Below are 12,699 nucleotides of genomic sequence, written 5' to 3' on the forward strand. Positions count from 1 at the left end.
TGTCTAATTATTTTCCAAGTGATTACACAACCATGGCTGCAAGGAACAATCATACAGGACACTGACAGATCTTACAAATACACATGTGGCAGCAAAACAGAGTAACTCAAGACTCACCCATCTGAAAGGAAAGGATGTGTCCATACCTCAGGGAACAAGAGCAGAGCAATGGTCATCTGTCCCAAATGTAAGGGGGCTATGCTGCAGCCCTATACATTATATCAACCTTTTGTACCAGGGATGGGCAAAGTGCAGTTCAGGGATCATTTTTGTAAAAAATGTTGTTCCAAAATGCCCCCCTCCCTGAAGGCTTCTAGGTTGTTTGGAGGGCATTTCCACCATGTCTGGAGGCTCCCTTGAGTCCTCAGGAATCAAATATATATATTTTGAAAAACTGTTACAAAACTATCCCCCTCAAAATATTGGGTCTCCAAAATGCCCTCTTAGGACTGTGGGGGCTATTTCCATATTTTGGGCCCACCCTGGGCTAATTTAGACCCAATATGTGACATGCTTCTACTCATTTTCTGTTGTGACAGAAAGCCTGTCTTGGGCCCAAAGTGGGCCAAACATATAGTGAAAATGCCTCCCTTGTACTTTAAAGGGCATTGGGGGGGGGGGGGGAGTAGGTTTTTTATAGGAACAGATGCAAGTGTAGCCCTCCAAGCTCTCCTGGGCAGCTAATGCAATTCCTCTCCTTCCATAGTTGTCCACCCCTGTTCTAAACTATATTGACAAATCCTTTGGTAAAACAATTCTTCAAAGGTGAATACCAGTATGCCTAATTTGCACAAATATATTAGCTCCTATATTTTGCTACCTTAATCAATTCTCTTTATTCACTGTAACTCATAAAATCTTTTGTCCTGATATTTTCACTCTAAAGAACTGCTTCCTTATTGTTACTCTTCTTCTTCTTTTACATAAGCTCCTGGACAAAACATGGCAGAGATTTTTTTGTTGATGCATAGTCCAAGTTCATTGTATTACTTAAAATTTAAAATAAAAAAAGATCAGAATGTTATTTTGGTTTGTGGAAACATTTTTTCCAAGTTTGAGGACAAGTTATAGAGGTAGTTTTTCTGGTTCTAATGCTAAGAAAAGAATGTTTAAAATACATTGCACCCAGGCTTCTTGCAACATCCACTTGTGATCTTTTCTTAAAAATTGTTTATTATGCTGAAGAGCCTAGAATAGTAAACAGCATCACATACATCTAAAAGAGCTGTGGTACTAGCTGAGAGCAGACAGACAAAGCATAGTCGCATATTTCCAAACAACTAAAGCAGGAGGTATGTCCATCACAGAAACCCTCAGATTTATACTAGGGAGTTTAGGAAAGATGTGTCTCATCCTCTTAACTGAGGAACAATAAAGGTAAATATCACTTTCATACACCAGTGGGGCACTAAGTTGGCATTTATTTTGCAACCCATGAGGAAAAAAAAGTTGATAAAATAAAAGTTTAGCAGAAGCAGAGAACTTTTTATAACGAAGTGTGGGTATGTGAACCGCACTGCCAATCTTAAACTAACCTGTGAGCAGCGTAAGACTCTGTGCCCAGGTGTATACACAAATGTTTTCCCTTCCCATCAGCATTGTTTGCTTAAAGCAGGATAGAACCATTTTTTGGATTAACATGCTACTAGAAATGATGATGGTGGTGGTGGAGGTAGTGGGGGTGGTTATGACCACATTGCTTTTATTATGTTCCACATCCATGCCTTTTAATGACAGAACTGTGAATCTGTAGTTTTTAAAATACTGGAATACTGTGCTGATGTACAGTTCAGATTTTTTTTTGTAAGCTGTTCTAACAAGTTAACAGAAAGTGAGGCACAAATAAATATTTCTAATAAAACTGAAGTTTCCTATTTTACACTCCTCTTTCCTACACAATATTCCCTTAAGTCAAACGTAATCAGCGTCCATTGCAAAGATTATCTTTGACTGAGAATGTGGCTATATAAGATACAGGCAAAGAAATAAGTGGAGGTCAGATATGAATCACATCTTCAAATCTTTCCAGGTGTACATGATAAACAATAAAATGTGAGATATTCTGGCAGAGTGAGTCACACATTCAGTTTACATTTAGTAGTACTGATTAACTTTGCAGCATAATTGATTATGATTAAAACAATTAGAACTGTTATGGGAAAGTAGTAAGAGTCCTATGTATTAATTTTAATTACAGTTTGCCTCAAAATGGACACTATCATCAGCCAAATAGAGTATTAAAACTGATAGTAGAGGAAAAAGATGTGTACCTGTATATGCCTTCAACAATGATGAGAATTTTCTTCCAGGGTCTGTGTGTGCGAGGCTGCCCATACACAATGGCATCTTTTAGTAGTTTTTCCAAGCTCTGCATATCTATAAATGAGAGAACACAATTCCAAAAAACATTGGAATGCTGAGTAAAAGCAGAAGCAGCAACAGAACATATTACTTCACCCAAGTTTAGATTGATCAGTACCGTATATACTCAACTATAAGTCAACCTCATATATCAGTCAAGGGCAGGTTTTGGGGCCAAAATTATAGATTTTGCCATGACCCGTGGAGAGGTAAAGGGTAAAACTTGGAGGCTCCTTCAGTTTATGTATGTGTGCATGCGGCAAAAGGGACATTCTCACTGAGGCTTTAAGCTTCAATGTTTCAGCTTTTGTTTCAGCCTTCACTCCCCAGAAAGTGAGGCATGCAGGCAGGAGAGGGACTTAAACAAATATCAAAACAAATATCAATATCAATCAATCACCCATGACTCTTTCTGATTGGCTCAAGAGAGAAAGAAACTGCATGGAGAAATCTGAAAGAGCTATTATCCCATTACCATAGTGACTCGTAAATAAGTCAACCTAGGATTTTGGGGGTCAATTTTGGGGCATAAATTTTTAGACTTATAGACGAGTATATACAGTAACTCAGAAAGCCCTATTTTTGCATTGTAAGCTGCCTTGAATCCCATTATGGGAGAAAGGTGGAAAACAAACAAACAAACAAACAAACAAACAAATATTTCCCCCTGTGCATATACAATGCTCAATACAGCAGTGAATACAAATATTGAATATAAGGAATTGCCTCCAAAAGTAAAACCTCATCTTAACATGAAATTTGTAATTTATATGCTTTCAAATATGGCTAGACATGTGACAGTGTCTGTTTGAAGAGAAGGCAAGGTTATGCACAAATAAAAAAGGAAAGAGCTAAATAAATCAATAAAGGAGGAGGAGGAGCAAAAAGACCTTTTGCAGTTTGCATCATTGCAGAATGATGCTGATTGTCTGAATGGGGAATGTGCAAACCTATGCAGAGATCTGTATCAGTACAAACTCAAACCTGGGGTGAGCAGTGTAGTGACCACGTTTGGTGGCACCAAATTATTCAGGACAGTACAAAGAAGAATTTCAAAGAGCTTCAAAAGGAACTCCCCGAACTAGTACATGTTCAAATATACATTATGAGACTATGCTGATGACCATCTTGCCACATCTAAATTTGACCAGTGCAGGTCAAAAGAAGTAACCATATATAGAAGGGCAGAAAGAACATAACCCAACTAAAGTCAAGTAAACATTCCTGACATAGACACAGTGTGCAACAGCAGTACAGAGGATGTTCCCATTATCTAAGTCATACCCCCTCTGCAAGTAAAACAATTCTCACTGAGACAAAATGAACTGGAGTGAAGGGGCAATTCAAAGGGCTTTGCACAGAGTCAGATCATGACAGCTGATTTTAGGAAGACTGTTCTCAGCTTCTTCGTTGGGTCAAACAGTTCTAATTCTGCTGAAGTAATTCAAAAGCAGAAGATCCACACTTCAGAAATTAGGCTAGATTAACTGCAAAATTTATTTTTGTTGTCAACTGCCCTTGAGCCGATTTCAAGTCATGGCGACCCTATGGATGAGACATCTCCAAGACTGTCTGCCCTCCACTGCTCTGCTTAATTCCTGCAACCTCATAGCTGTGACCTTCTTAATACAGTCCATCCATCTAGCATATGGCATTCCTCTCTTTCCACTTTTCCCAGCATTATTGTCTTTTCCTTCTCATGATATGTCCGAAGTACAACAGCCTCAGTTTGGTCATCTTGGCTTCCAGGGAAGTTTCCAGCTTGACTGCTCTAGGACCGATTTGTTTATCTTTTTGCCTGTCCATGGGATCCTCAGCACTCTTCTCCAGAACCACACCAGAAATTGATTTTCTTCCTATCATCTTTCTTATCTGTGCAGCTCCCACATCCATAAATGGTAATAGGGAATACAATGGCTTGTATGATTCTAACTTTTGTGCTCAGTTGCATATCTTTGCATTTTAGAATCTTTAGTTCTTTCACAGCCACCCTTACCCATTCTTAATCTTCTTCTGATTTCCTGATTGCAGTCCCCATTTCTATCAATATTTGATCCCAGGTATGGGAATTCCTTTACTATATACATTTCTTCAATGTCTAGCTTGAACTTGTGAAGGTTCTTGGTGGTCATTATTTTTGTTTTCTTTACATTCAACATTAAGCCTGACTTTGCACTTTCTTCTTTGATCTTCCTTATTAGGTATTCCAGGTCTGTGAGGTTTTCTGCTAGTATTATGGTGTCATCTGCATAGCTCAGATTGCTGATATTCCTTCCTCCTATTTTCACTCCTCCTTCTTCTCTGTCCAAGCCTGCTTTTCTTATAATATGCTCTGCATACAAGTTGAACAGACAGGATGAAAGCATACAGCCTTATCTGACCCCCTTGTCTACTAGGAACCAATCTGTTTCTCTGTGTTCTGTTCTGACAGTAGCCTCTTGTCCTGAGTACAGATTCCTCATCAGGACTATCAGATGTATTGGCACTCTCATGTCTTTAAGGGCATTCCATAGCTTTTCATGATCTATGCAGTCAAAGGCTTTGCTATAGTCTATAAAACACATGCTGCTTTTCTTTTGGAATTCCCTGGTGCAAAATTTATTACTGGGTAGATTTTTATTCCTCATTTTTTGGGTGCCCTACCAAGTCCTATGTATACACCATCTGCCCATGCACTCCACATCCAATCCAGACAGCTGGTGAAACTCAACGTGTTATGAAAACCTCTTTATTTATAGATCAAACATTTCTAAACTTCTTGGTTGCAGGAGGGAAATCTGAAAGATGTGGGTTGCTCTCAATGTCTCTTCAAGGGCATTCTGGGTAAACTGACCCAGATAGCTTCCCACACAATTCTCATAATATTGCTCTTTCCCAATTCCATCACTGGCAGCACTACTTTCACATTTGCCAAAATGCTACTTAGAATATAATTAGAGTAATGAATATTACTGGGGCTGGGGGGTGATGGCTTTAGCCAGTATTTCAGGGTGCCACAAGAACACAAATACGGTATACATTTGACTATATGTCGACCTCATGTGTAAGTCAGGGGCAGGTTTTGGGGGCAAAATTATGGATTTTGCTATGACTCTGCGATAAGTCAAAGGTAAAATTTAGGGACATGCAACAAACGACCTAAATGATGATGCAAAGGAAAACAATGCCAAAGAACCTACACAATTATGACAGGCATAACTATTTTGGCTCACACTAAAGGCTGGATGGAAGAGAAAGTAGAGGGAGGTCAGTGCTTTCAGAACAGATCACACTCTTGCCTTTTGCCAGGGGATGGTTCGCTTTTAATAAGAGTTAAAGTGTAGCATTTACATTGCCCCGTGGATAACTCAACCTAGGTTTTTGAGGTAAATTTTTAAATTAAAATTTCTAGACTTATACATGAGCATATGCAGCATTTTTTGGTTTGATCCTAGTGCTTTGAGCTGTTGTACAGTTCAAATCAAGATTTATATAAAAATGTTTATCCAAGGCAAGAGTTGTTCATCCCCGTAACCATTTATTACTACTCATTAATCAGTTTTCCCAGGCAAGTCCCCATTACGGTTGACCCTCCTTATAAGTAAGCTTGCCTTCCGCGGCATTGCGCTTACACTGAAGGCAAGCCCCGGCAGAAATAATACGGTGTGTACTCGCACCGCCGCAAGCACATGCCCCACTATTTTCTATGGGGCTTGAACATACACTCTTTCCCCCATATGCAGGGTGTGAGTGTCCATGTCCAGAACAGATCCCCCAAGTATGGGGAGAGTGAACTGTATTTCCATTAAGGGATTTAGGAATGTAGACCAAGATATTTACCAAAATTTCTTCTAAGTATTTCAAAGAAAACATGAGCTATCCTGTTATCTGCCGATAAAAAAAGTATATAGTAGTAGAGATCTAAATTTAGGGATAATCTTAGGGTCAACCAGATTAATGCATTCTGTTCTCTACTCAGCCACAATGGTATTAAACAAATCGACCTGCTGACAAATACTCACTGTTGTGTTTGAAGATTCTAATTGTTGCTCCTGAAAGTCTTGCTCCCAGTACTAGAGATGCATGATTCAACTCATCACTCAGTATGAGACAGCCCTGATCAAGGAAACAACAGAGGAAAAAATGAGCCAGAGAGAAAGCTGTAGGTAACAATTCACCTCTATTAAGTTGATTGTTGGTGAAAAAATTAAATTTCCTACAGACCATCTCATGTTTCTCCAATCAATTTTCTTTGGCTAGCCATAACAAATAACATCAATTCTTGGTGCCATATGAGATGGATCAGAACATAGGTGTGCTTCTTTGTTTCCTTTACTGTACTACCCAGCACTTCTATAGTTCCAGCTTACATATGAAGATGGAAAAGCATATTTTTAATTGTCAACAAAAAGGCACCTTAATGCAGTAATCAAGTCTTAATATTAAAAGTATGTTCTACAATGGAACCAAATCCAAATATTCTAATAAATTAGTTGGATGACTGAATGTCCAAGTACATTTGGGTTGTTATTTAAATGAGCAAACTATCACTCTGGATAAGACTGAGTAGTTTTTTACAATGGGTGCTAAACAGTACAGTTGTCTCTCTTCCATGGGCTTGCCATCCATGGACTGGAGCACCCACAGGTGGCCCCACCCCATTCTCCCCAATGGTGGTGTGTGCATGTGGCTGTGCCAATGCAGTCATGTGTGAACTACATCACCATCAGGAACAATGGGATTTGACGTCCTGCAGATTTTGCTATCTGCCGGGTTGTGTGTGTGTGTCCAGAACGGATCCCTATGCGGATACAACAACAACAACAATAATATAGTTTATTTGTATTTCCCGCCTCTCCCTACGGATCGAGGCAGGTTTACAATCATAAAAATGGAAATACAGTTGCATATAAAATACAGCTTAAAAACATAGTATCACATTAAGATCAATATATCATCATCTGGTCCACTTAACATACTCAGAGTGGGATGTCCCTTTATATTTATTTACAAAAGATCTGGGGGATAAGCCCGCTGGAAGTGAGCCGTCTTATTCGCTTTCCTAAAGGTTTCTAAGGTAGTAATAAATTGGATCTTTTCCAGTAGGCTATTTCACAATTTAGGGGCCATGACAGTAAATGTTTTGTGGGAAGTTGATATCAATCTGGTATTTGGATAGTCCAATAGTCTTGGATAGTCTTCCCAGATGTTCTGAGAGTGCAGGGCGGATTATGTAGGGAGAGGCGTTCCTTCAAGTAACTCAGGCCCAAGCCATGTAGGGCTTTAAAGGTAATAACCAACACTTTGTACTGTGCCCGGAAGCTGATTGGTAGCCAGTGAAGAGATTTAAATACAGGTGTGATATGGTCAGACCTTGGTGTTCCTGTGACCAATCTGGCTGCTGCATTTTGCACCAGTTGAAGCTTCCAAACTTGGTACAGAGGTAGCCCCATGTAAAGCGCATTACAGAAATCAAGATGAGAGATTACCAGTGCAAGTACGACTGCTTCAAGGTCCTTTCGGTCCAGGTAGGGACGCAGTTGGCGTATCAGCCGAAGTTGATACCAGGCACTTCTCACCATCACATCTACTTCATAGCATCACAGAATCATAGAGTTCGAAGAGACCGCAAGGGCCATCCAGTCCAACCCCCTGCCATGCAGGAAATCCAAATCAAAGCATCCCTGACAGATGGCCATCTAACCTCTGCTTAAAAACCTCCAAGGAAGGAGACTCCACTACACTCCAAGGGAGTTTGTTCCACTGTCGAACAGCCCTTACTCTCAGGAAGTTCTTCCTAATGTTGAGGTGGAATCTCTTTTCCTGTAGCTTGCATCCATTGTTCCGGGTCCTGTTCTCTGGAGCAGCAGAAAACAAGCTTGCTCCCTCCTCAATGTGACATCCTTTCAAATATTTAAACAGGGCTATCATATCACCTCTTAACCTTCTCTTCTCCAGGCTAAACATCCCCAACTCCCTGAGTCGTTCCTCATAGGGCAAGGTTTCCAGACCTTTCACCATTTTAGTCGCCCTCCTCTGGACACGCTCCAGAGGAGTCCTCCTTACGCTTCCAAAGAGCTTGTCCACTTCATCAGTATTTACTAACTCAAAATGATCCAGTCTAACATGGACCGCAGAGTCACTGGACACCTTTCTTATTGTTTCTGTTGTAATGTTCGTGTCTAGATCAGCCTTTATCTGAGAGATTTTATCAGCAAAGAAGTCATTAAAAGCATCACAACAGGCTATAGTTGGTTCTAATAATGGGTTCAGGGTGGGAGACAGTTAGGTTAGCTCTTTAACCACCCTGAACAGCTCTGCTGGACGAGACTCCGCTGATGCAATACGTGCAGCATAGAGCCAACTGTTAACCAAAAAAGGAAGGAGTGGGGGAACACTTATCTGGGTTTGCAAATCATACAGCAGAAAAACAAGCATTGCAGAATACACTCAGATTAGCCACTTCTGACATGTGCAAATGATGAACATTTTTAATTCAGTAAAAAATGAATGACAAGAGGATTTAAATTTTAAAAAAACCTTTATATGTGTAAATACAAAAATTTTGTGTGGAAGCCGAAAAATAATATTACAGTGGGCCCTTGTTATCCACTGGCGTTTGGTTCCAGGACACCCCATGGATACCAAAATTCGTGGATGCTCAAGTCCCATTAAATATGATGGCACAACAAAATGGTGTCCCTTATATAAAATGGAAAATCAAGGTTTGCTATTTGGAGTTTTTTTGTGGGTTTTTCGGGCTATGTGGCCATGCTCTAGACGAGTTTCTTCCTGTGTGCTGACGAAACGTCAGGAAGAAACCCGTCTAGAACATGGCCACATAGACCGAAAAACTCACAAAAAACTATGGATGCCAGCCATGAAAGCCTTTGACTTCACTTTGCTATTTGGAATTTATACTTTTTTGGAATATTTTCAAGCCGTGGATGCTCTAATCTGTGGATAAAAAATCCGTGGATAAGGAGAACCGACTGTATTAGGCAGCAACCAGCTTGAAACTTCATGTATGAACTCACAAAGCGGCACTGGCACAATATCATTGGAATGCATATATTTGTTTACAGCCTCCAAACACTCATCACTCTGTAGCCTACTCACCTGGGTGTTTTACTGTCTGTTATGCAACCATACACTGTTCACCTAATTTTATTTTGGATAAATATAATGGAAGAGGAACAAACCATTGGGATGAATCTTAAAATAAGTAAATGGTGACTGTATATCAGACTACAAAATCCTCTCCTCACAAAACTTTTCAATGGCAGAATTTTTACCTGATCAAACCAAAACATTTGATAACTACCCTGGAGTGAAACTAAGGTGACTTTAACTCATCAGCTCTTCCAGTTATATTGACACTTACTTCTCCAACTGAAGATCAAAGGGATAAGAAAGAAGCCCCCACGTGCTCTTACAATTTATGTCATCAGGCCACCCCCCCCCCCCATGTTTATTCTTCTTAAGAGCAATGTTTTCTAAGCAGGGGTGCAATGTACACTGGAATTATAGTTTCTGTCCCTCCAAACAAACACACTCTAAACAAATAAGCTATCTGGGAAACTACCAAGGGAAGCTTGTGAAGATAGGGATAAGGATAAGTCAGGTCTTTCTGCGACACCATTCATACCTTGCCAACTAGAGCAGGAATGTTCATTGAATTGGTTGCAAATCCCATTCCATAGGCCAAAGCAGACTCTACACCAAGGTATCTGGCCAGTAAAGCTTCCAGCTCCTCATGTTTGTCCATGTTTCCTATTAAATAAGATGGGAATTAGTTCAAGGGGATAGAAAGTCACTATACTTGTAAGAGGTTCTCTTAATGCTAAGTAGCTCAAACACTGAAATTAATGCAAGGTGAATGGAAAATATATACACGCATGGATGGAAAGCCTACAGAAATTGTCACATAAAGTTTTGCAACATTTGGGTATGTTCATTATATGTAGAGCTCATCTGCTCATCTGGACTTACCCATCTCCTGCCTAGTGCTGCACACCCCACATCCATATTGTGAGAGAACTTTAGCCACTGCATCCTTCGAAACGCCATTATTCTCTGCAAATCCCAGGTAGTTGTAGGACCCCATATTAATTATGTCTTTTATCACTTTTCCTGTGTACCTGGTTTTTATATGTATATAAAAAACAAAGAATGTTAGGGGGGGATCCAGAAAAAAATTGGGAAATTCTCCTCCTTTCCCTCCTAAAAACTTATTTTTCCAGAAAATCTGAAGAAAATTGAATTGTGGACTAATTTCTTTCGGACTGATGAATAAAATGTTTAAGATAAGTTGTTCAGATATTTCCCATCCACATTATTTCTAAAAATTATATATTAAACTTCTTTGTAAGACTATGCACAGCAGTGCAACTCAAAGCAGAGATCTGTCCACCAGTACTAGTGTACAAACTGTCAGCTGACAGTCCACTGCAAGTTTCCAGAAAACAAATACCTGTAGTTGTTGTAAATGGGCACAAATACAGTAGTGGTCAACAGCATACTAAAAAACCCACCTAGTTCCCCTGCATCAGAAGCCGAGATGTACAATATCAGATCGCAGTAATACCCAGTCCAATTTCTTTTCTCTGTTCATTTCATGGGAATGAGTACTTAATGTCAATTTGAAACTAAAGAACTAGAGAAGCCAAAATAATTCACAATGTCTTCTGTCCTTACTGTTGCTTGATTCTCATAAACTGACAAAACCAAACAAGTTCTTTACAGAACAGGTGTTACTTACTTACAGTTCAGGGCCTTCTACCTCCATTTGTAAGATTTGTTTAAAAATGTAATTCAATTTGTACTTTCAATATAAACATTTTAATGCCAAATCAATGTATACAGAACACATTTTATGTGCATAAAGTAACAAAGTGTCTTTAGTCTGTAAAGGGTGCTAACATTACATTTCTTCAATTTTTCTGAAAAATTCTGTCCCCCCCCCCCCCGAGGGGAAAAACAATAATACTTCTATCTCTATGGCTTAATTTTTTTTTTTTTTGAAATTTTACATCTCTACAAAGGGGGTGATTTAGTCAGAGTTTTTAGGAGTGACTGTGCACACATCCAATAATGCTTTCATTCTGCCAGCAATCAAACCAACAAAGTCATCCATCATGGTGTTCCACAAACTGCTTTTGAAGTTCCCAAGAGCTTCAAAGCCATTTTGTAATATGATATAGAGGGAAAGCCATCAGGAACAACATCTAAGCCTTCTGATCACAACATACTGGATGGATTGCATCCAAAGCTTACTAACGATTTCACATACTGAAGCAACAAAACCAAATAGGTTTGCACAAGTGCTGCTCTTTATTGCACAATTGGTTAACTCAGCAAGCCTTCTTTCGTTATAGCAAAAGATAATAACTAATGTTTTTTGGCAACTTTCAACATAATTAAGCTTTATTCAGAAAAAATATGTAAAATACATCATATTAAAGATTAGCAGCTGTTCTTTGAAAGCTTTTTTAAAAAAATAAAACGCAGTGCTGGAAGCAACTAAAAAAAGCTTGCTATTTCACTCTCATAATTTTAAATCCTTTTCTCTTCCAAACAAATATTTGTCACTTCCTCAAGCAGGATATCCTCAAGGCATACAAAGGAAGTGCATCTGGGTGTCAGCAAACTGCTGCAGTCAGCAGAACTAAACCCAGTCTCTTCTGAGTGTATTAATCAAACTCTTAACCTGGCAATGACAATTGCCAGTAAGTTTGTTCAATTAACTGTGTCCCACAGAAAACCATCTTTTCAGCTTTACCTTTTTTTTAGTTTTAGAGACTTCTGGACAACTCACAGGAAAGTCTTCCCCCACTATACAGGAGGAAGTATATGTATACATAAATAAGTTTATGTAAGCATATATATAAAATCAGAGGTAAATGACATATATCACCTAGATGTCATTTTCACTTCTAAATACTGTAGTCAACAAAACCTGGACATATTAAATGATCTCTCAAGTATTTCAGTTCACCAAGGCATTGGCCTTGGTGAAGGAAGATAATGTAGGAGGGACACACACACCTCACAGAAGTCCAGACATGGGCATACCATGTGTCTATTGCCTATAGTAAAAGTGTTTCCAGCAAAAAACAAACAAACAAACAAAAAATTCCATGAATATGACAAAGCCCCACTGCATTCAAGGCAGAACTGAATTTGGAGCATGCTCTAGACAGGACAATGAGTGGACCTGCTTACACATCAAATTAGAACTACATTCCTGCCTACCTCTCCAGTTTACAGGACTCAGGCACATTCACCAAAGCAAAGTAGGATATACAAGAAATGTAACTTGAACAAGACATCACTTCTGACCATCATTACTAATCTCAA

The 12,699-nt window shown here is 39.2% G+C and overlaps 1 protein-coding gene across 1 annotated transcript in view; it reads right to left on the reverse strand.

Moving 5' to 3' along the window:
• SPTLC2 (serine palmitoyltransferase long chain base subunit 2) overlaps window positions 1–12,699 on the reverse strand; it is an 86,701-nt gene that overhangs the window by 52,302 nt on the left and 21,700 nt on the right. Inside the window, exons 4-7 of the mRNA XM_089522297.1 lie at window positions 10,333–10,481; window positions 9,989–10,113; window positions 6,363–6,456; window positions 2,271–2,376 (exon numbers count right to left, since the gene is read on the reverse strand). Coding sequence (XP_089378423.1) covers window positions 2,271–2,376; window positions 6,363–6,456; window positions 9,989–10,113; window positions 10,333–10,481 — 474 coding nt within the window. The remainder of the gene's footprint in view (window positions 1–2,270; window positions 2,377–6,362; window positions 6,457–9,988; window positions 10,114–10,332; window positions 10,482–12,699) is intronic.

The sequence above is a fragment of the Sceloporus occidentalis genome, unplaced genomic scaffold, assembly GCF_023333645.1.
Source record: "Sceloporus occidentalis isolate IW3139 unplaced genomic scaffold, rSceOcc1.0.p SCAF_4, whole genome shotgun sequence".
Taxonomy (NCBI): Eukaryota; Metazoa; Chordata; class Lepidosauria; order Squamata; family Phrynosomatidae; genus Sceloporus; species Sceloporus occidentalis.